This window comes from Phocoena phocoena, chromosome 8 (assembly GCF_963924675.1).
Source record: "Phocoena phocoena chromosome 8, mPhoPho1.1, whole genome shotgun sequence".
In the NCBI taxonomy this organism is placed as follows: domain Eukaryota; kingdom Metazoa; phylum Chordata; class Mammalia; order Artiodactyla; family Phocoenidae; genus Phocoena; species Phocoena phocoena.
In genome coordinates, this window is record NC_089226.1 from 102,234,444 (window position 1) to 102,259,025 (window position 24,582).

At 61.2% G+C, this 24,582-nt stretch overlaps 1 protein-coding gene across 1 annotated transcript; it reads left to right on the top strand.

Moving 5' to 3' along the window:
* The first annotated feature begins 8,685 nt into the window (after window positions 1-8,685).
* CCDC88B (coiled-coil domain containing 88B) lies at window positions 8,686-23,236 on the top strand. The gene is made up of 27 exons (XM_065881751.1): window positions 8,686-8,745; window positions 9,048-9,181; window positions 9,345-9,456; window positions 9,544-9,613; window positions 9,691-9,749; window positions 9,853-9,936; window positions 10,012-10,155; window positions 10,337-10,485; window positions 10,673-10,754; window positions 10,905-11,063; window positions 11,586-11,732; window positions 11,907-12,015; window positions 12,191-12,327; window positions 12,409-13,539; window positions 16,597-16,724; window positions 16,802-16,919; window positions 17,653-17,748; window positions 17,831-17,971; window positions 18,943-19,199; window positions 19,545-19,688; window positions 19,894-20,080; window positions 20,226-20,371; window positions 20,602-20,700; window positions 20,895-21,061; window positions 21,630-21,836; window positions 22,001-22,069; window positions 22,750-23,236. The coding sequence occupies exons 1-27, from the start codon at window positions 8,686-8,688 to the stop codon at window positions 22,803-22,805; spliced, it is 4,392 nt and encodes a 1,463-aa protein (XP_065737823.1). The 3' UTR covers window positions 22,806-23,236.
* The last annotated feature ends 1,346 nt before the right edge of the window (window positions 23,237-24,582 follow it).

Below are 24,582 nucleotides of genomic sequence, written 5' to 3' on the forward strand. Positions count from 1 at the left end.
GTTGTCCGGCACCCAAAGCCTCACCAGAAGGAGCTGGGAAGGCATCTCCAGGGGAATCTTTGTCATCTCCTAGAGAATCAAACCTGGGCTTCTGAGAGCAAGAGGGGGCTGGAAGGGGTCCCAGCATTTCTGGCCTAGACTAGGCTTGGGCTGCAGCCATGCAGGCACCATGATTGGGAGCCCTGGAGGCTACTGGCCCCAGGAGAACACACCCTGCTGGTCTTGCTTTGGGTTTGGCTGCATAGGCATAGAGGAGTGACAGCGGAGAAAGTGTGTGTGTGTGTGTGTGTGTGTGTGTACATATATGTGTTTGTATAACTTCTAGAGAAGTTTGGGTAGCATCTGTGTGAAGGCACAGATTTTTGGTGCTAATAAACATGCATATCAATCTGTTATGTTATTAATATTTGCACCAACTCTGCCTGCTTGAGCTGGGAATCATATTTTTTTCTTAACATAGGTAAGGTGCCCTGCTCAGGGTAGGGAATGTGGGAAATATTCAACATGTGTTTTGGGAAGGAGTAAAAAGTGCAGAGAGGGAGACAGAAAGCTATCTTCTCTCCAGCTTCTTGAATATTGGTTCCCATTGTTCCAGCATAAACTTGACTATAGTGGTTCTTAATTAGAACTAGACTTGCTGGCACTTCCCTGGTGGTGCAGTGGTTAAGAATCCGCCTGCTAATGCAGGAGACACGCAGGGTTCGCGCCCTGGTCCGGGAAGCTCCCACATGCCGTGGAGCAGTTAAGCCCGTGTGCCACAACTACTGAGCCTGCGCTCTAGAGGCTGCGAGCCACAACTACTGAAGGCAATGAAAAGTAGCCCCCGCTCTCCGCAACGAGAGGAAGCCCCCGCACAGCAACGAAGACTCAACACAGTAAAAAAAAAAATAAAAAAAATAAATAAATTTAAATAAGTAAATAAGAGTGAACAAGTCAGTGTTTTTTTTTTTTTTTTTCCAGTACGCGGGCCTCTCACTGTTGTGGCCTCTCCCGTTGCGGAGCACAGGCTCCGGACGCGCAGGCTCAGCGGTCATGGCTCACGGGCCCGGCCGCTCCGCGGCATGTGGGATCTTCCCGGACCGGGGCACGAACCCGCGTCCCCTGCATCGGCAGGCGGACTCTCAACCGCTGCGCCACCGGGGAAGCCCGAGTCACTGGTTTTTAGTCTATTCACCACGTTGTACAGCCATCACCACTACTAAGACGGATTTTTTTTTTTTTTTTGGACTGCACCAAGGGGCGGGCGGGATCTTAGTTCCCCGACCAGGGATGCAACCTGGGCCCCCTGCAGTGGAAGCGCGCAGTCTTAACGGCTGGACCGCCAGGGGCGTCCCTCAGGTGGATTTTTAATCTCAGTGACTTCTGCCAAGAGGAGGCTGTTGCTTGTCTCGCCCGGCACTGCGATGCGTGTGTGCGTGTCCTGTGTGCTTGTGAAGACTCATTCGGACTTCCGGGGGCTCCGCTTCCCACAGTCACGTCAGTATCTTGCATCCGGCGGCTGTTTGCTGAAAGTCATCTCTGCGCCAGGCACTGTGCGGGGCTCTGGGACACAGCAGTGAATACGCTGGGCACGGGCCCTGCGGGCTCCACGGGTCTCCCAGCCAGGGCAGCGCCAGCGCAGCTCTGGTCCCACCTCCATGAGCTCCCAGGCTAGTGGGGGCGCCAGACGCCGCATGAGTGCTTACAATCAGTGTGGTGAAGATGTGAAGAGGAAGCACAGGTTGGTCATTTGGGGTATCACAGAAGAAGGACCCTGCCCACTACCCCACCCTCCCATGGGGGAAAGGAAGGGAGAAAAGGACTTCTGGCTGCGGCTGAGAAATGAATAGGTGATAGCCAGGCGAGCAGAGGTGGAAAGTGTGCTCCAGGTGGCGGGAACAGCCTGTGTAAACGCTAAAGGTGAGGCAGATGAGAGAATGGACTGAGCAGCCCAGGTGAGGGCAGAGAGAGGATTTTGTCCACAAGCCATGGCACGATTGGCTTCTCCTGGTGGACATCTGGGTTTGTCCACGATTTGGCTACGGGCAGCTTCAGACACATTTCTGATTTTGTTTCCTCTTGGGCTTCCTCCTCAGGGCGTGTTCCCCAATGCTGAGAGTGGTTGGGTCAAAGGGCGCTGGAGGTTTTACTGGTGTCTGAAAACCCTGAGGCCGTTTTAAGGGCCATCAGGGATACGTGCATGTGCTCCTCTCCCCCCTCTCCGCAGTGAGCCAACCCGAGTTTTACCTTCTGGATTTACTTTTTGCTCGCTTAATGGATTTTTTTTTTTTGCGGTACACGGGCCTCTCACTGTTGTGGCCTCTCCCATTGCGGAGCACAGGCTCCGGACGCGCAGGCTCAGCGGCCATGGCTCACGGGCCCAGCCGCTCCGCGGCATGTGGGATCTTCCCGGACCAGGGCACGAACCCGTGTCCCCTGCACTGGCAGGCGGACTCTCAACCACCGCGCCACCAGGGAAGCCCTGCTTAATGGATTTTTAATGGTACCTCAGAGCTGTCTTTGATGTGTGTGTCTTTAATTATGAGGGAGGCTAGCAACCTCAGGGCTTGGCACTGGGTCTCCCCATGCTTGCTAACTGGGCTCTGGGCTCCAGCCTTACCCTCCCAGCAGGCAGCAAAAAGGCAGTGGGGACCGTGGGAGGAGATGCAGCTCTCAGAGCGAGGACTTAGGTTTACCCTCAGTTGTCTTATTTACCCTCATACCCCTCTGAGCCTCACTTTCCTCATCTCTGCAATAGGAATTCTTTTTTTTTTTTTTTTTTTGCTGTACCACGTGGCTTGTGGAATTTTAGTTTCCTAACCAGGGATCAAACCCGGGCTCTTGGCAATGCGAGTGCAGAGTCCTAACCACTGGACCACCAGGGAATTCCCTGAAGTAGGAATTCATCTGTTCAAAACCATGAATTCAGCTGCCACTGTATCGTGGCTCCAGCACTTCCTGGCTGTGTGGCCTGAAGCAAGTGACAGCCTCTTTGTGTTTTCTTCATCATAAAAGGGAGATGGTAATAATAGTACCTGTATTTTATGGCTGTAGAGGGGATTGAGTGATTAACATATGTGAAGGACAGAGCTGGCATGGGCAAATGGTCAGCACATGGTGTCGGTGTCACTCTCATGGTTTCCTTGGCCCAGACCGCAGCCGTGGACGACCCCACGGCATCCCTGCCCTCACAGAGCTTCCACTCTAGTGGGGAGCAGATGAAGCGAACGAGGGAAGATGCAGAGTGGCTTAAGACTAAGAGGGGAGAAGGACTGGGGTCTCCTTTAGAAAGGGAAAATCTCGGACTTCCCTGGTGGCACAGTGGTTAAGAATCCACCTGCCATGCAACGGACACGGGTTCGATCCCTGGTCTGGGAAGATCCCACATGCTGCCGAGCAGTTAAGCCTGTGCGCCACAACTACTGAGCCTGCGCTCTAGAGCCCGCGAGCCACATCTACAGAGCCTGCATGCTGCAAGTACTGAAGCCCACGCGTCTAAAGCCCGTGCTCCGCAACAAGAGAAGCCACCGCAATGAGAAGCCCGCGCACCGCGACGAAGACCCAACACAGCCAAAAATAAATAAATAAAATTAAAAACAAAACAAAACTGTAAGTAATCTACAGGTTTATTTAAAAAAAAAAAAGGGAAAATCTTTTCTGAGAAAGAGGCCATTAGGCACACCAGTAGGGGGAGACGGAGCTAGATGGGGGAGGCGGGTTGTGCACGTGTGTGGGTTGGAGAGGGTGTTCCAGGCTGGGGAACAGCAAATGTCGAGGTGCTGAGGGCAGAAGAGAGACTGAGGAAGCTGGAGCGGGTGTGAGGCTCGGAGGTGTGTGTGTGTGGGGCAAGGGTCAGGTGGCGAGCCTGGGCCGTTCTGCGGGGCCTGGGAGGTCATGGTGAGAGGCTGGAACTTGATTCATAGTATAGGGGGAAGCCACTGGAGGGTTTTTTGTTTTTGGCCACACCGCGAGGCATGTGGGATCTTAGCTCCCCAACCAGGGCTCTAACCCGCGCCGCCTGCATCGGAGGTGCGGAGTCTTAACCACTGGACCACCAGGGAAGTCCCACCACTGGACCGCCAGGGAAGTCCTTCCACTGGAGGGTTTTAAGCACAGAAGGGTCATGAGTCAGTCAGTGTTTCCGAACAACTCCTTGGGCACTGGGTGGAGGCCACCAGGAGAAGGATTGGTGCCGGGGTGCCAGGCTCGGTGAGAGGCTCGGGGCGAGGCAGGGCCCCCGGGAGCGTCGGGGAGTCCTGGGGAGAGCAGGAAGGGAGAGCTGGCCCAGTGTCAGGTAGTGGCGGCTGGGCCACACCGGGCTCTCTTCAGAGCTGGGCCCGGGCCTTGCAGGCTGCACCCTGAGGCCCTGGGCACCTGGCCCGGCACTCGGCAGATGGCCCTGGGCCCTACCCTCCCTGGCTCTGGTTTCCCACCGCCTCCTCCCGCCTGGGCAGCTTGCTTGGGTTGCTGGGCTGAGCATTTCTGCTCTTGTCCAACTCTGGTTATTTCCACCCCCAAATAGTAAGTAGGAAAAACACCCCTTCTCAGACACTTGGGTGGGGAGTAGGGAGTCCTTCAGACCCAGCGCCAGAGGGTCAGGTGCCCAGAAGCCCCTGGAGGCTGTTTTAGGGTTTTAGTTCTTGAGCCTGGGGCCCTGAACCATCTGGTTAGGGAGCTGGGCCCCAGCCAAGCCGCTGGGGTGTCAGGTGGGGCCTGCCGCAGGCAGGGAGAAAAAGTCGCTCTCTGACTCAGTCCTGGTTGGTCCTGGGCTCTGGTTGAACCAAGCCACCACCTGCCCTGGCCTCCCTGGACTCTGCTTCCCGGAGCCCCAGAGCCCTCGAGCCCTCCTGCCCCGGGTCTTTGGGGTCAGACTAGGGCTACCCAGAGAATTCAAAACCAGAGGGGAAGTGGGAGTCCTTCCTGCTCCCACCCTGTGCAGCTGGGGAAGCTGAGCCCTGAGGTAGGAGGCTGCAGGCAGTTGACGACGTTGTCCATTTGTCTGTCTGTCTTTCTCTGCTTCTTGCCTGCCTCCTGAATTCACATGTTGGCAGCAGTGGGCGCCACCCCCCCCACCTTAAAAACTTCCAGAAAAAGATCTCTGAGATGAGCGGTCATTATGGCACTGTAGGAATAGCAAAAGATGCAAATGTTTAAAACCTTTGTCAATAAGAGACAAAGTGATGATGGGATAGCGCACCGTAGAATACAATGTAGCCATTCAAAAGGCCAAGGCCAACGGTTCTGAACAGAAATGAAGCAGATTGTGAAACAGATCTCAAAGCATGGAGGTGCACACGTAACGTGTGTGTGTGGGTGTGTGTGTGTTTGCAACCACTTGTGACAGACAGACTTGGGCAGCTGCAGCTCAGGAAGGACACAGAAAATGCTAACGGGGCATGGCATTGGGGACTGGGGTTGGGAGTGAAGAAGGGGAGACTTGATTTTTTCTCTATATCCTTAGGCACTCTTGACATTTTTTTCTTTTTTCTTTTTTTTTTTTTTTTGCAGTACACGGGCCTCTCCCTGTTGTGGCCTCTGCCGTTGCGGAGCACAGGTTCCGGACGCGCAGGCTCAGCGGCCATGGCTCACGGGCCCAGCCACTCCGCGGCATGTGGGATCTTCCCGGACCGGGGCACGAACCCGTGTCCCCTGCATCGGCAGGCGGACTCTCAACCACTGCACCACCAGGGAAGCTCCTGAACAATTTTTTAAAGGAAAAAATCTAGCCTAGGGATAGGAACCACTGCCAGCCCCTGAGGAACATCCCTGAATAGTTAATTGAGCCTCGAAATCCCAACATCTTGGTGTCAGCTGATGAGGGAGCCCCTCCCCAGCCTCCTCCCCCCACCCCTCCCCGAGCCTCCCTCTGCCTGACTCAGCTGAACCAAGTCATAGAACCAGATTGAGAGACTGAGGTGCAGCCGGGCATGTCTGGAGTGACGAATGTGAGAGCAATCAGCAAGAACAGTGGGGCGACACGGCCCAGGCCTCCGAGGAGGCTGGAGGAAGGGTGTGACTCGGAAGCCACGGAGCAAGGCAGGGGCCCTTGGCTGCTGGGAAGTGAGGCCCTGTCACCACTCTTCGCTAACCCAGAGCGGGTTCTCCGGAGTACTTCCTGGGCTGGAATCCCAAGGTGGGGGGGGGATGGAAATAGGCGTAAGATTTGCAGAGTCCAATCTGGATGGACCCTTGATATTATTAATACTAAAGCTAATAAGCTGGTGTCTGGTGTCTGAAATTTGGGACCACACTAGGGACCATGTAATGAATGCTTCAGCCGGGCACCAGCTTGTGGAATCCTCGTAACAACCCTCTGAGAGGATTATCTGCATTTCCAGATGCTTCTAGGGAGGCTTAAACAACTGGATATGCTCTTCTGCTAACAACCCTGCACAGCTTCCCGTTGCCTGGTCAGGCTACCACTTCAGAGCTGTGTGATTTGGGGCAAGTTCTTAACCTCTCTGAGTCTCGGTTTCCTTCTCTATAAATTGGAGATAACCCATAGTCCTTATTTCATAACCTAGTCCTATGCAAATAAGTTAGTAAGTGTAAAGTATTGGTAACCAGGACTGGCTCATGATAAGCCTGTGTTTGCAATATTGCCCCATCTTGCAGCAAATCTAAGATGTCAACGATTGTAAAAGATGCCGCTAAAGAAAAAGCCACTAAAAGAAGAATGCTGCCAGTTAACTATGTCCCAAGGCTCTTTCATCACTAGACTCTTTATTTTATACTTCCTGAAGGAGCTTTTTTTTTTTTTTTTTTTTTTTTTGCGGTACGCGGGCCTCTCACCGTTGTGGCCTCTCCCATTGCGGAACACAGGCTCCGGACGCGCAGGCTCAGCAGCCATGGCTCACGGGCCCAGCCGCTCCGCGGCATGTGGGATCTTCCCAGACCGGGGCACGAACCCGTGTGCCCTGCATCGGCAGGCGGACTCTCAACCACTGCGCCACCAGGGAAGCCCCCAAAGGAGCTCTTTTTGACTTAGACATAGATTCTCATCATACATAATTCTGATGCACACATAAAAAGGAAAATATAAGCAAAAGAAATAGTTTACGCTGTTCAGAAAACTCCTTCACATTTGGATTCCGACAGAGGCGCGATGTCTGTATTTCCCTGCCACCCACTCCTGTGAGGCATCAAGAGTTCGGGAGAGCGATGCTCCCCCCCAAAATTCATAAGACAACCTGAAACCACCAGCAGCCATCAGAGTCCTAAGCCAACTTTGCAGGACTGCAGAGCAAGCCGACTCTGGATTTCTGCTTTGGGAGTGTTGCTGACAAGTCTGGTTCCTCTCTCCTGGGAGCTCCCACCATTTGGGGCCTGGGGCTAAGAGTGCTCCGCTCTTGTCTCTGGGGTTTTCTCCCAAGCTGCTGACGCCCTTTCGGCAGGATTTGATGCTTCTGAAGTATGGGCACGTGCAGGCAATGACAATGACGTCAGGACTGTTGCTGGCTAGCCAGCAACTCCACCATGTAACCTGACTTTAGCGATTTAAATGTGAAAAACAAAGTGTCTGGGAATCGATGAAACATGAATAATTTCTGAACTTTACACGGGCCATGCTTCCAGCTGCCACGGAACGCTTGCACATTCTGCTTCGGCTGCTTGAAATGCCCTTCCTTCCTCCCCACTTTGCCTAATTCACCCAGTTATCCCTGATCTCAGCTTCATGGTCATCCCCCCCACCCCACCCCCCATGTCTTTCCTGATCATCCCACTGACGTCAAATCCCTTCCCTGTCAATGCACCTAGTACAGCTGCAATGTTACATTTTGGGTGTGTGTGTGTGTGTGTGTGTGTGTGATTTTCTGCGTAGCTGTCTCCCCAGTGTACTGGGCATACCACGGGGGGCAGGGACTATGTGGCTTTTTACTACATCTCAGTACCCAGCAATGTCCCACACGGAGCCCAGTAGTGAGCAGTGGGGGAACTGGGGTGTCCTCCTGGCCTCGTGGTTTATCTATGAGACACGTGCTGCTGGTCTCTGCATTGAACTGTGTCCCTCACAGGCTGGATTCTAACTCACTTCTTTCACAGACGGGAAATTGAGGCCTGTGAGGTCACTAGCCCATGGGCTAGACGTTCTGTCTCAGTCCAGTGTATATAGAGTATGGGGGGGGGTCCGAGGAGGGGGTACTCACTTCTGGTCGGGGTTCAGAGGAGGCTTGATATCTGGTCGGGGTTCAGAGGAGGCGGCACCTCCCAAGCCTCGTAGGTTGGGAGGGTGATTTGGGTAAGTTTGGGAAACATCAAGGGGAAAGGGAAGCCAGGCAAATCAGAAGATGCAGGTGTGGGCACCTAGATGCCCCCGTGTAAAGCCCCTTCCGAGGCCCTGGAAGGTACAAGGCTGAGGTCACCCTCTTGGGTTTCAAGTTGGGTAACCGAGGCCCAGAGAGGGGGAGGACTCACCTGCCATTGTCCATCGAGCCAGGAGAGCTGTGGGCCTTGCTCCTGGGCGGCCCTGACTCCACCTTCCCCTGCTAACCTCCGGGCTGGCCCTGCCTGAGATGCTGGGAGGATGCAGGGAGGCGAAGGGGGGTGGCGCTGAGGCATGACTCCGGGGGTGCACGGGGCTGCCAGCACCCGGAAGGAGGAAGCTGCACAGGGTGTCTGTGGCTGGGCCTGGGCCCACTCGGGGACTTCCTCTTCCTCTCAGGGCAGGTGTAGCCGCCAGAGCGGGACCAACACCCTGACCCCGTCATGGATGGGGGCAAGGGGCCCAGGATCAGAGACTTCCTGAGTGGGAGCCTGGCCACCTGGGTGAGGGGGCAGTGCGAGGGAGTCTGGGGAGGGGAAACGAGCAGCAGGGAGGGACTGGTGTGGGGTGGGGGGAGAGGGGGCAGAGCTGGGGCCTGAGGGGAGGGGCGGGCTCAGGTGGGGATGGAGAAGTCCAGGCAGCTGTGCGGCAGGAAAAGGGGTCCAGGTCCGTGGCCACTGGCATTCAGGGGAATGGTGGGGGGGGGGGCTGCGCGGGCTCAGGAGGCAGGTCAGAGGGGCTCAGGATTAACTCTGCCAGTGCGGGCCTCCCACCCAGGCCAGCTGACTCCTTTGTGTCCCCACAGGCGCTGGGCCTGGCCGGGCTGGTGGGGGAGCCGGAGGGGGAAGAGGAGGAGGAAGGAGAGGGGCCTCTTTGTCCGGAGACGAGGTTCTTACGCCTCAGCGACGGGGCCCTGCTCCTCCGGGTGCTGGGCATCATGTAAGGGGCATCAGAGGGGGACCCGGGGCAGCTGCGGAGGGGTCTGAGGGGAGGGAGGCCAGGCAGCCTGGTGGGAAGAGCCTGAGGGGTGGTTGGCAGAGCCTGGTTTAGGGGAGGTGGGTCCTCAGTTACCCCTCCCACCTATCGTCCCCTGTGCCCACAGCGCCCCCAGTTCCCGAGGCGGCCCTCAAATGATCAGGGGCCACGATGGTCCCACAGCCTGGCGAGTATGGAACCTGAACCACCTGTGGGGCCGGCTGAGGGACTTCTACCAGGTGAGGGGTCAGGAGGGGGAGGCTGAGCCTGGGAGCCCCCTGCCCGCGGCAAGGCCCTTCTCACATCTCCCACCCCGTCTGCTGCAGGAGGAGCTGCAGCTGCTGATCCTGTCTCCACCCCCAGACCTCCAGGCGCTGGGGTTTGACCCCTTCTCAGGTGCTCTCTCCCACCACCCCTTCCTGCTTCTTCCCCCTATCCCTGCGCATTAACCCCTTGTGGCTTGTGCCCTGCAGAGGAGGCGGTGGAGGAGCTGGAAGGCATCCTTAGGCTACTGCTGGGGGCATCAGTGCAGGTGAGCGGGGCGGGGAAGGGCAGGGTCTGGCTTTGGGAGCAGAGGTGGGAGACGCTGGTGTGAGCCTCACTGTCCCCTCCTCATCGCCCTGCTCCCCCTGCAGTGTGAGCACCGGGAGCTGTTCATCCGGCACATCCAGGGCCTCAGCCTGGAGGTCCAGAGTGAGCTGGCTGCTGCCATCCAGGAGGTACAAGTTTGGTCGGCCGTCTGGGACACCCTGCCCCCTACTTCCTTGGCTGACCTGCTCTCCCTGTGCCTCCAGGTGACCCAGCCCGGGGCCGGCTTGGTGCTGGCGCTGGCTGGGCCCGAGCCTGGGGAGCTGGCGCCTTCGGAGCTGGAGATGCTGTCCCGGAGCCTGGTGGGGACACTGTTGAGGCTGGCTCGGGAGCGGGACGTGGGGGCCCAGGTACGAGGCAGCCGGAGGAGGAGGAGGGCCACAGGGACCCAGCCGGGCACCCAGCCGCATGCCGGAGGTGCGGGTGGGGGTGGGGCGCTGCAACGGTCACATGCGTCTTGTGGTGCTTGGGGGCCGATGTGGGGCTCTTGGGGTGGGTTACTCCGGACTCCTGACTCTTGACGTCCCCCAGCGGCTGGCTGAGTTGCTGCTGGAGCGGCAGCTGGCGGTCCCCCTGTTGCCTGAGGCTCCTGCCAGGACTCCCCCGGAGGGCGCCTCACACCACCTGGCCCTGCAGCTGGCCAACACCAAGGCCCAACTGCGGCGCGTCCGGCAGGAGCTGTGAGCACCGCTGGCTGGGAAGGACCTGGCGGGGGTGTGGTGTGGTGGGTGTGGTGGGTGTGGTGGCGGTGGTGGGGGGCCGGCAGGGAGCGTAGCTTAGGTCTGGGTGGGGTCCAGATGGGGTTCAGGCCTAGCAAGGGCTGGAGGGTGCAGGTCCCCAGACCCCTCCTGCGTCCCTTCCCTCCAGGGAGGAGAAAGCCGAGCTGCTGCTAGATTCCCAGGTGGAGGTGCAGGGCTTGGAGGCCGAAATTCGAAGGCTCCGCCAGGAGGTGCGCTCAGGTGCCCCCAGACACAGTCGCATTCCCTAACCCGCCCCCCGCACCTTCCCCAGCCTACTGCCTCCCCCAACCCGGCTCCTTCCCGTCCTCAACCCTCTGGCCAGCGGGTGGCCCTTCCTAGCTCCGCACCGTCTGGCCCAGGCCCAGGCGCTGTCGGGACAGGCCAAGCGGGCCGAGCTGTACCGCGAGGAGGCGGAGGCGCTGCGGGAGCGGGCCGGCCGCCTGCCCCGCCTGCAGGAGGAACTGCGACGCTGCCGGGAGCGGCTGCAGGCAGCAGAGGCCTGCAAGGGCCGGCTGGAGGTGAGGCGGGCGACGGGTCTGCAGGGGGCGGGGCATGGGGGGCGCGGCCTGCCGGGGACAGGGTGGGCCTCGAGAGGAGCGAATTTGGGCCAAGGGATAGGTCAGGCCTGATGGAGGGAATAGTCACCGCTAGGAGAACGCGGTCAGGTGGTGTCTGGGGACAGGCCCTCTGGAGGATGGGGCAGATGGAGGGGAGAGGTGGAGGCTGTAGGTAAGGGTAGGTCCTGGAGAGGAGGGTGGGGCCAGTTGTAGGGGAGGCAGTGTCTGGAGAGAGCACCCAGCAACGGGGCTAAGTGGGACTTAGAAGGACCTTGGAAGGCAGTTCCTGGGGAGAAGGGGCAGGGCCAGGTGCTAGGGAAGTGGTACCTGAAGAAACCTTGGAGGGGGAGGGGCAGATGGCGGGGAGAGGCGGGGCCTGGAGAGCAACAGGGGTGCAGAGTCAGATGGGGGAGGGGAGCCAGGGTCTGTGGCCCCGGAGTGCTGGGGGCATCGCACCACCGGCTCTCTCTGCTCCCCCACCAGGAGGAGCGGGCGCTCTCCGGGGCTCTGGAAGCCTCGAAGGCGCTGCTGGAGGAGCAGCTGGAGGCCTCTCAGGAGCGCTGTGCTCGGCTGCATGAGACCCAGCGGGAGAACCTGCTGCTGCGGACCCGGCTGGGCGAGGCCCACGCGGTGAGATTCCCAGCGTGAGCCCTGGTCACGCAGTGATCTGTGGCCCCAGTGGTCCCCAGGGTTCCTTGGTGATGCCTGTGCCTCCTACTCCTTGTTTCCCTCGTGACCCTCTAGCCCACACACTTGGCCTGGCCCTGGCGGGGAGGGCTTGTCTGACCCTGCTCTCCCCTCCAGGAGCTGAACTCTCTACGGCATCAGGTGGACCAGCTAGCAGAGGAGAACGTGGAGCTGGAGTTGGAGCTTCAGCGGAGCCTGGAGCCAGCCCCAGGCTCTCCTGGGGAGGGTGAGTGGACCCCAGTGGAGGGGCTGTGGGTGGGAAGCTGCCTGTGTTTTCCTGCACCTTAGTGGGGACAGCTTCTGATTTCCTCCCCTTCCCCCGGGGGTGTCGGGGGGTGGTGGGTGTGGGTGAGGAGCCATAAGGGAGCAGAGGGGTCCTGACCGCATCTCCCACACCCCAGCGCCCCTGCCAGGAGCGGCTCCCTCTCTGCATGACGAAGTGAGGGAGGCAGAGGCTGGGCGGCTGCGGACCCTGGAGCGGGAGAATCAGGAGCTCCGAGGCCTGCTCCGGGCGCTGCAGGGGCAGCCAGGTGGCCAGGTGAGTCCCCTCCCCCAAGCATCAGCACGTCCTTCCTGGCATCCTCCGCTGGGTTTGACCATCCCTCTCATGTGCCCTCAGCACCCCCTGCTGGAGGAGCCGAGCGAGGACTCCGTGATTCCAGAGCCAGACTCAGCTCCCCAGACTCCGCTGGCCTCAGACCATGGCCCCCAGGGCTTGGCAGGTCAGGCAGGGGATGAAGGCCCCCAGGCTTTGGACCCGGCTCCCCTGGCATCAGATTCAGCCCTCGAGGGGTTAGCTGAGTGTCCTCAGGCATCTGATTTGGACCCAAAGGTGGTGGAGAGGCCCCTCCAGGCGGCTGTCATGGTGCCTGTAGGCACGATGGCCCAGAAGTCAGGCCCCGCTGTAGGGGCACAGGAGTCCCTGAAGAAGGCTGGCCTTGGAGCCCCTCTCCAGACCCCTGCCGCTGTGGCCCCACCTCAGGGTCCAGATATCAAAATTCAGGCCCAGCTGTCGCTGGAAGGAGAGACTGGAGAGTCAGTGCCCGAGGCCTTGGGGCTGAGACAGGAGGACCCTGAGAGCAAACCCGGACTCTCGGAGCCCAGCCTCTGTGGGCAGGTGGAGGAGACCCTAGACCAGAGGCTGGACCTACCCAAGGGGCGAGCAGAGGCCAGAGAGCATGAACAGAAGTTGGAGAGGATGGTCGGGGACCCAGCCCAACAAAAACCACAGCAGAAGCTGGAGGGGGCTCCTGAGGCCCAGACCTGGGAGGGGCGGATCCCAGGGGAGATCCTGGCCCGTGGTGTCCCAGAGCAGGAGGCCCTCAAGGAGGAGATGGCACGGCTGAGGAGAGAGGCTGAGGCTCTTCGAGCTGAGCTGGAGGCCCAGGCCTGGAGGCTGGAGGCCCGAGGCACGGAGGCCGCCCGCCTCTCCGAGGAGCTGGCTCAGGCACGGAGGGCAGAGGCCGAGGCCCACCAGGAGGTGGAGGCCCAGGCCCGGGAGCTGGCCCGGCTGCGGGAGGCGGTGGAGGCCGCTGGCCGGGAGCTGGAGGCTGCGTCGCGGGAGCGGGGGGCACTGGCGGAGGTGCTGGCAGCGACGGGCCGCGAGCGGAGGCAGTGGGAGCGAGAGGCGCCCAGGCTGCGGGCCCGGGCCGAGGCGGCCGAGGAGCGGTTGCAGGTGCTGCAGAGCGAGAGCTGCCGGCACCTGGAGGAGGCCGAGAGGGAGCGCCGGGAGAGGCAGGCCCTCCAGGAGGTATGTCGGGGCTCGTAGCCAGGGTCAGGAAGCAGGGTTCCAGGCCAGTTGCTGGGGTTTTGGGTTATTAACTCCGTCAGCAGCCGTTGAGTGCCCAGCACTGAGCTGGGGCCTGGGGCCGGAAATAGAAAGGCGAAGTCCCCTCCTGGCTCCCAAAGGCATGCCTGGCTTGGGAGAGGGGCAGATGTCCCCTGCCTTTGATGGGGTGGCTGTAGCAGGTGGGCATGGAGCTAGATGGCCTCTCTGACTGTGGTGCTTTGCTCAGCTCTGCCCCGGTGCCTCCGTCTGTGAAATGGGGGTGCTCTTCGTAGCTGCCTCAGCGGGTCTTTGGAAGACCAAGGGAGATAATGGCGTGAAGAGCCTAGCTCATGCTGGGCAAAGGCTCAAGATACGTTGGTTGTTACAGGCAAAGTGCTTCGGGAGCCCCACGGGAAGGGGAGCTGATGCCAGGGTCGGCGCAAAGAGGCTTCGGGAGGGTTCTAAGGAAAGATCGAGATTTTGCTAAGCGGGGAAGGATATTTCATCCAGAGGGAACAGCATGTACAAAGACTTGAAGGCATTAGAGATGCTCAGGGGCCCAGGAGATGTGGGGGAAGGTGGAGAAGTACATTGGACCAGCGTTGTAGGTGTTGGTACTCCATTCCCAGGCAGGGAAATTCACCCAAGGGTGTGGGCAGACCTGTGTGAGGATGCGTTTGGGGAGGGTCACCTTGGTGTACAGGGGAACCTGGGGCCATAGGAGGCAGTGCCAGTGGTCAAGGTGGCAGGTGAGGGAATTCCCTGGCAGTCCAGTGGTTAGGACTCCACGCTTCCACTGCAGGGGCACAGGTTCCATCCCTGGTCGGGGAACTAAGATCCTGCAAGCCGCGTGGTGCGGCCAAAAAAAAAAAAAAGGTGGCAGGTGAGGCTGGCTGGAGCTGGGATGGAGGGTGGAGGAGAGAGAAGACCTGGAAACCCCTCTATTCATTCAGTCAAGCATGTTTGCGGGCATCTCCTTGGCACCAGGCCCTGTACCAGGCAGTCAGTGCATGTGTCCTTCGGGAGATGCTCACTCACAGTCTGGGGTGGAGACAGGACCGTGCGGAGAGCCGTGGGGGTCCAGGAAGCACACTGGACTCAGCCTGGGGCACGTCAGGGAAGGCTTCCTGGAGGAGGAGAGAGAACGGCAGTGAGCCAGGAGGAGGTACAGTTTGTAGGGGTGGAGTGTGAGGCGGGGAGTGGAGGGAGGTGAGACTAAGACCTCATTAAGCAGGTTTCCTGTAGGGCAGGGCTTCGTCTTCCTTATGAGTAAAGGGAGGAGTTGCAGCTGTTTTCATGAGGGCAACGAGGAGTCACCGGAGGGTTTAAAGTGAGCAGAGTGGTCAGGTCTGCGGGTCTGAAGGCCCCTCAGGGGAAGCAGAGGAGACCACAAGGCAATGGGACGGGTGTTCAGGCCAGTGGGGCACAGTGCTGAGGGGCAGGTGTGCTGCAGACGAGGACTCAAATGTTCTGGCTGAGCAGTTGCCAGTTTCATCCCTGTTGCACAGAGGAGGGCACTGAGATCCGGAGAGGATAAGTTATTTGCTCCGAGATGCCTCCTGATGGAGAGGAGTGAGGAACAGGCTGTTGGCTTGGCCTGGGGAGTGTGAGAATTGGAGGTGTGGGTGAGAGGGTAAGGCCAAGAGGTTGTCTCTGGGGTCCACTTTGTAGGAGGTGATTGAGAGATGCTGTCAGACGGACCTGGATTATATCTCAGATCCCCTACTCAGCTGTGTGGCTTGGGGCCAGTTACTTAACCTCTCGGAGTCTCAGTTTCTTTACCTGAAACCAGAATAAAAACAATACCTGTGTCACAGGATCCTGTAAGGTAATGAATGTAGAGAGCTTGGGGCAGTACCTGGCACTCAGTATGGGCTTAATCCGTGGAGAGGGAGTGCCAGCAGGTGGGCAGTGAAGGTAGGGGTAGGGCTGGCCGGCTGGAGGAGCCGGCTCTGAGGACCAAGAGGGTGGAAGAGGCTGAGGACAAAGGGGAATTTTGTGAGATTTCCTGGTGAAGCAGTTCCTGGTGATAACTGGGTGTGGTACAGGCCGGGGTGGCTGGCCAGGGGAGGGAGGTCAGGGAACCAGGGGCCAAGGGGGTTGTCCAGGTGGGCCTCCCGGCTAGGGGGAGGGCAGGGGTCTGGCCCGAGATGCAGGTCTTCCTGGGCACCACTGTTCTTCCTATTCTCCGCCCTGGGGCTCTTGTGGCTGCTGGCTGCAGGCAGCAGGGACTCCTGGGACTCTTAGTTTTTCAATGAGAGGCCGTGGCCAAGGGTGTCTAGAAGTGCAGTGACCCTGAGCGGTGGTCCGGGTGGGGTTGTTAAGCCAGGAAGATCAGAGTAAGGGTTGGTAGACCCCATTTCCAAGGGCAGGATTTGGCGGGCGGCTGTCATGGTCGGGCCTTCCCCAGGGTTTCATCCTGCCAGGGCCCCCACTCCCCGTACCTCAGAATGGTTTGCCCTACCTCGCGGGGCCCACAGGCCAGAGTGGGTCTCCTATCCACTTCCGCAGTGGTACGGCCCAACCGCCACAGGCTGCGTGGTCAGCGGCATCCTGGCCCTCCCCCTCCCAGCTCCCACTGCGGTTGGGCCTGGCCTTCACCAAGTTCCTGCCCTCTGTGGCCACCCTCCTGTGGCTGAGGGTCCTCTCCAGACCCGCCTCGTCCGAGCCCCTCTTGCCCTCACATGGCCTGTGTGGCCTCAGAACGTAGGGTGAATCCAGCTGTCACTGGGCACGTGAGGAACCATGGGCTCAGAGAGGTGAAGACGTTTGCCCAGCGAGTGCCTCTGACTCCTGGCCCAGGGGCCTCCCTCAGGCTTATAATCCCCAGTTTATAATCCCCAGCTCTTTCATACCCACTCTCCAAGGCGACCAGGCCTTGTTCCCATTTTACAGATGGGGGAGTAGAGCCCCAAAGGGTTAAAGATATTTGCCCAGGGCGACAAAGCAAGGACAGAAAGCCGGGTCTCCTGACTCTCAGGCCTGGGTGAGGGTGGTGGTCTGCCCTTCTGGCCCTGAGGCTTCTCTGCCTGCCCTCAGGAGCTAGAGAAGGCCACGGTGCAGGGCCAGGAGCTGGGGGCCCGGCTGGAGCATCTGCAGAGTGAGCTGGAACGGGCGGCTCTGGAGCACCAGGAATTTCTGCGGGAACAGGAGGTCCAGCACCAAAGGTGGGGTGTTGCCTGAGGGGCAGAGAGGGGCAGGCAAGGACTTGGGGAGGGCTGGGAGCCAACACTTCTCCCGGCAGGTACCAGGGCCTGGAGCAGCGGCTGGAAGCTGAGCTGCAGGTGGCGGCCACCAGCAAGGAGGAGGCGCTGCTGGCACTCAAAAAGAGGGCCCTGCAGCTGGAGGAGGAGCTGTTCCAGGTGAGGCCGCTGCCCTGCTTGCCGGGGCCTCGGCCCACTCCTCCCTCCATCCTGCACGCAGACAGCCAGGGCCGCGTGCACCCGTATCGCCCCCTCGGTCTTGGCCCTCGCTCTTGGCCAGTTGCTCGCCTTGTGCCCCGATTGGGGGCCTGTAGGAGGGAGCACTGTGCTGGGAGCCAGGCGGCTCTGCCCGGGCCTCGTCTCCCCCATTCCTCAAATGGGCAGAGCCTGGCGGCTTGACTCTGAGGCACCTGCTGTGTCCCTCATGCGTGGGTTCCACCACTTCCTGAGCTCAGCGACTATCGTCCCGAGTCGGGAATCGTTTCTGATAGGCCTGTTGCGTGCGGGCTCAGCGCCGCTCTGGTACGGCCCCATACCTGGTTGCCACCGCCCTAGGGAGCCCACTGTGCACCTGGGGCAGAGGCAAGAACACAGGCGACCATAGCCAGTGGGCCCCCAGCAGACTGCTTAGCTGGCTGGTGTGGGATTGATCGGCGGAGGTTTTCTGGAGAAAGCAGTGTTGAAACTGGGGCCCAGAGGAGGAGGACGATGTGCGGAAGCAGCGGCTCGGGCGGAGGCTGGGCTCCGCTGCAGAACCGGGAGAAGGCGCAAAGGGCAGGTGGAGAGCGACGGAGCAAGGCGGGCGGGGCTGCGGGACGCTGGGGGACTGCCACAGGGGGTAAGGGTCCGCTGCGCTGTGCCCGGGCCGCTGCCACTCCCTCTCTCCTTGCAGCTGCGCCAGGGTGCTGTGGGACAGGGGCCTGAGACGCAGGCCGAGCCGAGGGTCACGGAGGCCCAGAGTGCGCGGCTCATTGAGGTGGAGCGCAGCGTGAGTGTCGCCGTGGTGGGCGTGGGGCTGGGGGGTGTGCCCCAGAGGCCTGGCACCGGCTAACCCCCTCCCTGCCGGGCAGAACGCAACGCTGGCCGCCGAGAAGGCGGCTCTGCAGGGGCAGCTGCAGCACCTGGAGGGGCAGCTGGGAAGCCTGCAGGGGCGCGCCCAGGAGCTGCTGCTACAGAGTCAGCGGGCACAGGAGCAGAGCAGCTGCCTGCAGGTGGGTGACGGCCTGCGCACCTGTCCCCTGCCCCGTCGCTGCCCACTTCCTGCCACTTCCCCTGCCCGTACCCCCTCTGCCTGCCTCTGGCCCCCGCGTCAGTGCCCATTTCATCCCGTCTCCAGCCCTCTCCTCCCCTGCCCGTACCCCCTCTGCCTGCCTCTGGCCCCCGCGTCAGTGCCCATTTCATCCCGTCTCCAGCCCTCTCCTCCCCTGCCCGTACCCCCTCTGCCTGCCTCTAGCCCCCGCGTCAGTGCCCATTTCATCCCGTCTCCAGCCCTCTCCTCCCCTGCCCGTACCCCCTCTGCCTGCCTCTAGCCCCCACATCAGTGCCCATTTCATCCCGTCTCCAGCCCTCTCCTCCCCTGCCCGTACCCCCTCTGCCTGTCTCTAGCCCCCGCGTCAGTGCCCATTTCATCCCATCTCCAGCCCTCTCCTCCCCTGCCCGTACCCCCTCTGCCTGCCTCTAGCCCCCGCGTCAGTGCCCATTTCATCCCGTCTCCAGCCCTCTCCTCCCCTGCCCGTACCCCCTCTGCCTGCCTCTAGCCCCCGCGTCAGTGCCCATTTCATCCCGTCTCCAGCCCTCTCCTCCCCTGCCCGTACCCCCTCTGCCTGCCTCTAGCCCCCGCGTCAGTGCCCATTTCATCCCGTCTCCAGCCCTCTCCTCCCCTGTCCGTAAGCCCTCTGCCTGCCTCTAGCCCCCACGTCAGTGCCCATTTCACCCCGTCTCCAGCCCTCTCCTCCACAGCCAGCCCTTAGTCCCTCCTGCTTGCCCTGCCCCGACCCCAGCCCCATCTGTGCCATCCCTACCTTGTGCCACTTGCCCTCCCCTCCATGGCTGCCTCTGCCTTCGGATCCCTAGACCGCTCTCTCCTTTCCTCTGCCCTGCCCTCTGCCTTTTGCCCCCGTCCCTTACCCCGTTTCCGGCCTGGGACGTCACCCAGCCGGCCCTGCTCCCTCCTCTGGCCTAGGCTGAGAAGTCTGTGCTGGAGCTGCAGGGCCAGGAGCTGCACAGGAAGCTGGGGATGCTGGAGGAAGAGGTGCAGGCAGCACGGCGCTCCCAGGAGGAGACCCGTGGGCAGCAGCAGGCCCTGCTTCGGGATCACGAGGCCCTGGCACAGCTGCAGCGGCGGCAGGAGGCCGAGCTAGAGGGACTGCTGGCCCGGCACCGCGACCTCAAGGCCAACATGCGGGCACTGGAGCTGGCCCACCGGGAGCTGCAGGGCCGGTGAGCCTCCTCCAAACTCCCAGCTCCTCTCCTGGGCACCCCCTACCCGCCCAGAGCAGATTCCCTGGGTGGGTCTGATGCCACCAAGGCAGCAGTGCCACCAGTGGACCCACCTCCATTGCTGTGCCCTCTTGTGCGGCTGGGCTCTTTACACTTCCGGGGTGGGCTCACCCTGGGGCTCATCGGTGGTCAGGAGTGGTGGGCACCTGGCACAGCGTTCTGCCCTGTGGCTTTGCCCCGGGGCTTAAGCTTAGGAGACGATGGACTTACAGGTCCAGACGGTCCAGCTACCTACACGCCCTGGCGTCGGTCCCTGCGGCCCTCTTAGCTCCTTGTTCTTTGCAGGCACGAGCAGCTGCAGGCCCAGAGGGCGCATGTGGAGGCGCAGGAGGTGGCCCTGCTGGCAGAGCGCGAACGCCTGATGCAGGACGGGCATCGGCAGCGGGGCCTGGAGGAGGAGCTCCGGAGGCTGCAGAGTGAGCATGACAGGTACCAGCCCTGGCACAGCCCCTCGCCCCTCGGGCAAGTTCTCAGTGTTCCCATCTGTGAAGTGGGATGGTGATGAGTTGGTCGCTTTCCCCGTGGGGTCCTGCTTTGCCTCCTCTCCCCATCAAGGCTCCTCTGGCCCTCATGAGGGGCCTGGGGGTGGGGTGGGGCAAGTCCCCTTGGAGAGCAGCTCTCCTTGCTTCTGCAGAGCTCAGATGCTGCTGGCGGAGGTGTCCCAGGAGCGAGGTGAGCTGCAGGGGGAACGCGGAGAGCTGCGGGGCCGGCTGGCGAGGCTGGAGCTGGAGCGGGCACAGCTGGAGGCGCAGAGCCTGCGACTGCGAGAGTCCAACCAGCAGCTGGATCTGAGCGCCTGCCGGCTGGCCACACAGTGTGAGGTGTGGTGAGGGGTGGGTGGTGGCTGGGGAGGAAGGTTGGCTTGGAGGGGGCCTTGGGGGCTGGCAAGAGCGTGGAGAGAGTGGAAGGCGGCGGCCCTGAGCCCTGTTAAGCACCCCCGCTTGTCCTGCCGCCTGCCCCTGACAGCTGTTGACGGAGCTCCGGAGCGCCCAGGAAGAGGAGAACCGGCAGCTGCTGGCCGAGGTGCAGGCTCTGAGCCGGGAGAACCGGGAGCTCCTGGAGCGCAGCCTGGAGAGCCGGGACCACCTGCACCGCGAGCAGCGCGAGTACCTGTGAGGGGCCGTGGGGGCCGGCGTGGCTGCCCCTTGGGTTGTTTATGGGGAGACGCCCTGGGAGGACCTGGGAAAAGGGGGAGGCTGACCCCCAGGGGCTCGGGGCAGCGGGGATTTATCAGCCCATCCTGGGGTATGTCAGGCTGTGTTAACGGGCAGGGTTGCACCAGGGTGTACCCCGTGTTCCTGCCCAGGCCTCAAGCCCACATCCTCCCTCCCCATCCTCCCAGGGACCAGCTCAATGCCCTGCGCCGGGAGAAGCAGAAGCTGGTGGAGAAGATCATGGACCAGTACCGTGTGCTGGAACCTGGGCCCCTGCCCCGGACCAAGTGAGAGGCCCCTCCATCCTGGTGGGCCTGGGATCGTCCCTACCTAGCCCCTGCCCTGCCCTGCCCTTCGAGCCCTAGCCCAGCCCAGGACTGGGCCCCAGTGACGGTTTGCCTGGCCTTTGCCATCCCAGACATGGCCTCTTGTCCCTCCTTCCTCCCTGGCCTTAGCCTCTCTTGTGCCCTCTTGCCTCCAGGAAGGGCAGCTGGCTGGCAGACAAGGTGAAGAGGCTGATGCGGCCCCGGCGGGAGGGGGGCCCCCATGGGGGGCCACGCCTGGGGGCCGATGGGGCTGGCAGCACCGAGAGCCTAGGGGGCCCCCCAGAGATGGAGCTCTCTGAGGGCAGGGAGGCAGATGGCACAGGTGGGTCTGGGGGTCAGGTGACCAAGATGGTCCCTACCCCATGTCCCCTACCCCCTGCCCCCAGGGCTTGCCAATGCCTCTGGTCTTCCTGTGTGGCTTGCACACGTGCTCCCTGCTGGCCTTCCCTGCTGCAACCTCTCCCCACTCCCCCAGATGGTTCCAGTAGCTCTTTGCCCTGCATCCCTGCTGTGTCCCTCTTGGCTGGCACCTCCCTTCTGCCTGCGCTGCCACCCACGCCATCCTACCCAACCACAGCGGTACCTAGGACCTCGGAGCAGCAGGGGACTTTAGTGAGAAGTCATTTATCCCTGTCAGCAGATGAGGAAACTGAGGCCCAGGGAGGGGAAGCATCTTGCCCAAGGTCACACAGTGAGTTAGTGTCAGAACCAGCACAGGGTCCAGCCTCCTGTCGCCACCTTCACTCACCCAGCCCTGGGCCCTTCCGCCCTCACCTCTGCAGCTGCCTGTCCCCTGTGACCCCTGTGCAGCTTCTCCCTGCTGGCCCCTACACTCTGCCCAGCCCCTCCTGGCACTGCTCCGATACCCTCCCTGCCTGTGCCTCTTGCAGGGTCCCCCTCACCGGCACCCGTGCGCCGGGCCCAGAGCTCCCTGTGCCTGCGGGATGAGACCCTGGCAGGTGGGCGGCGGCGGAAACTCAGCTCAAGATTTCCTGTGGGGCGAAGCTCTGAGTCATTCAGCCCCGGGGACACCCCGCGGCAGAGATTCCGACAGCGGTGCCCAGGCCCGCTGGGGGCACCCGGCTCCCATGGCAAAGGTGAGGGAAAGGGTCCCTCCTCCCACTAGCCCCCCAGTTCCCTGTGGACCCACCAGCTCCATGGGGGAGGGGGCTTCCTTCCTGTCTCCTGTGTCTCCCCACAAGCCCTGTTGCCTCTGTGTTGGTCCTCACGGGCCAGTGGCTGCCTTGTGCCCCCCCCCCAGGACCTAGCGTGGGATGGGATGGCTCCGTCGAGACCCTGGCGGAGCGCGAAGCAGATGCCAACAGAGAGGGTGAGTGGGGGCCTGGGAAGGAGGGCAGGTAATTGCCCTGCCTGGGGCCCCTGGCAGGCCTCAGTCACCCACTCACTCATTTGACAATGAACCTTTACGACGTGCCAGGTGATGTGCTAGCTGGGGATACAGCAGGGAACATTCTGGTGTGGGGAGGTGGGAGACAGCAAATAACGTGCATAAAAATAATAATTATCTACAACGGCTCACCCAATAGAAACCTGATGTGAGCGCCACGTGTAATTTAAAATTTTTCAGTAGCCTCATGAGAAGTAGAAAGAGGCATGTAAAATCAGTTTTAATAACATATTTTGTTTAACTCAGTATGCCTAAACTATTATCATTTTAATGTGTAGTCAGTGTAAAAGTCATTAATGAGGTATTTTATATTATTTTTTTCACACTAAGTCTGAAGTCCAGTGGTATTTTACACCCAAGCACATTGCAGTTCAGACCGGCCACATCTCACGTGCCCAGTCCTATACCGGGCAGCCCAGCCCTAGGATATTAGGAGGTGATGGTGTTCTGGGAAGACAGGCGAGCAGGGCGAGTGAGATCAGGAGCACTGGGTGGCAGGTGGCAGAGGGAACAGCCAAAGTGAAGGCCTGGCATGTCTGAGGCTGGCAGGGCAGCCGGGAGTCCCCCGAGGGAGCGAGCCTGAGCTGAGCTTTCCCTTCCAGACGTCGAGGTGCAGGAATCGGAGAAACGGGCTCTCGCCCCTTCCCTCAGCCAGTGACACTGCGTGGATGGGGAGCTTGGGAGTGGAGTCTTCTCGACCCTGGAGCCTCACCGGGGGCGCCGGGCAGCCCAAGAATCTGGGGAGGCAGGGCACTTGTGGCGAATCCTTGGACAGGGAGGCCTGGGCCCCCAGATCCTCCACAGCCTGCACTGGGGCCCCGAGCTGGAGCTGGGATGACTTTATGGACAGGGGCGATGGCCGGCCCCCACAAACAGCTCCCGCCTGGGGCTCCGCCATGCGGCCTTTGCTGAGGAGGTGGTCTCCGGGACAGCCCCCAGCTGAAGGAGGCAGGCAGGAGTGGGCAAAAGAGCCCCCTGCCCGGTCCAGACGGTGAGTCAAGGACCATTTCCCGGGGACTGTGGCCTGGGCCTGTCTCTGAGCCTTAGGTGGGATGTGAGGGACAGGAGAATAAAGCTGGGATGCAACCACCTGAATCTGTGCTCTGTGTCTACCAGCCGCATCTAGGAGCCACTAGGTGCCAGGGACACATGTGGCCTGGAATCCTTCTCTGCTGGCAGAGGCCTGTGGCCATTGGCCTCCTTGCCCTTCATGGGGCAGCAAAGGGCTTTCTTCAGGGGAGGGGCCCGCTGGGCTGGCCTGGATGTCGCAGTGGCGGGGGGAGGGGGCAGAGGTTCTGGGTAGCCAGCAGAGCGGGTAGGGTCTGAGTCTGGGCTCAGCCTTTGCTTGAGAGGTGGGGTCTGGGCTCCCGAGTGTGGGGCAGGAGAAGTACCCAGAGGGCCTGCACCCGCCCCCTGTACCCTCTTCTCTCCTTTTATTTCTTCCTGCCTCCTCATCCTCTCTCCTCCATGCCTTTGGGACTGAGCCCCTCGCCAGGGAATTTACCGCCCTTGGGGTGTCGCCTGGTGTTGGGGGCTGTTGTGGAGGGACACACGAGGTGGGAAGGACGCCGGGGTCTCTGACCAGGGCCTCTAGGATGACGCCCGGGAAGGGGGCCATTAGCCTGGGCAGCAGGACGTGAGTCAAGGCACCTGGGGCCGCCCAGAGTAGGGTGGGACTGCCCGGCTGAGGTGAGGCAACCTGAATCTGGGGGTGGGAAGAGCTGGGAGGGGTGGCCAGGCCAGCCTCCCCAGGGTAACCTACTGCAGCCTGACTCACAGGGTTTCCACAGCCCTCCCCTTGGGGATAACCCACCGCTCTGCCTTCCTTCTCTCAGCCTGAGTTTCTGAGGTTGGTGGCATGGGAGTAGACCCCCCTGGCCTCCAGTGGGGCTGAGCAGCTGGAAGCCCCTCCTACAGGCCTCAGGGCAGGGGGCTTTGATGGCTGCCCCACCCTATTGGTGGCCCCTGTCGGTTGTCAGGGAGGGGGACAAGGCTCTGGGCCTGATGGGGAGAGCAGGCCACACCTATGTGGCTCTGACACCCCTTTTCGAGGTCTACTTTGTGCCAGGCTTGGGAACCACAAGGGGCAGAGCCACATCGGGGTGCGCGCGCTGGGTGGGCTGTGAAGGGTGTCTGGGGGCTGAGGTGCTTTTATAGGTCCGCTTGCTTTAGAGAGATTCGGTCAGAAAATCGGCTGCCCCTCCCTGCTGGGGGTTGGGCTGGGCTCCCTCTCGGTGCCCCTTGTAGGTAAGGGGAGCCCAGAGACAGGGCTTGGTCCTCAGGGTGCCTCAGGCCTCCCCTGCAAAGGCAAGTCTACAGGGGAGAGGGTCTCGCTGGCTGCCGGGGGTATAGACAGGGAGCTGGGCTGGGCCGGGCGGCTTCTGGGACCCTCTTAGCCTGCCCAGCACCAAGAGCGAGAGCCACGCTGAGTGAGA

Bases quoted from the DNA above. Each gene is read 5' to 3' on its own strand.
- CCDC88B (XM_065881751.1), top strand. From the start codon at position 8,686: ATGGATGGGGGCAAGGGGCCCAGGATCAGAGACTTCCTGAGTGGGAGC. The intron at 8,746-9,047 runs GTGAGGGGGCAG...GTGTCCCCACAG, and splicing joins GTGGGAGCCTGGCCACCTGG to GCGCTGGGCCTGGCCGGGCT. The intron at 10,755-10,904 runs GTGCGCTCAGGT...CGTCTGGCCCAG, and splicing joins TTCGAAGGCTCCGCCAGGAG to GCCCAGGCGCTGTCGGGACA.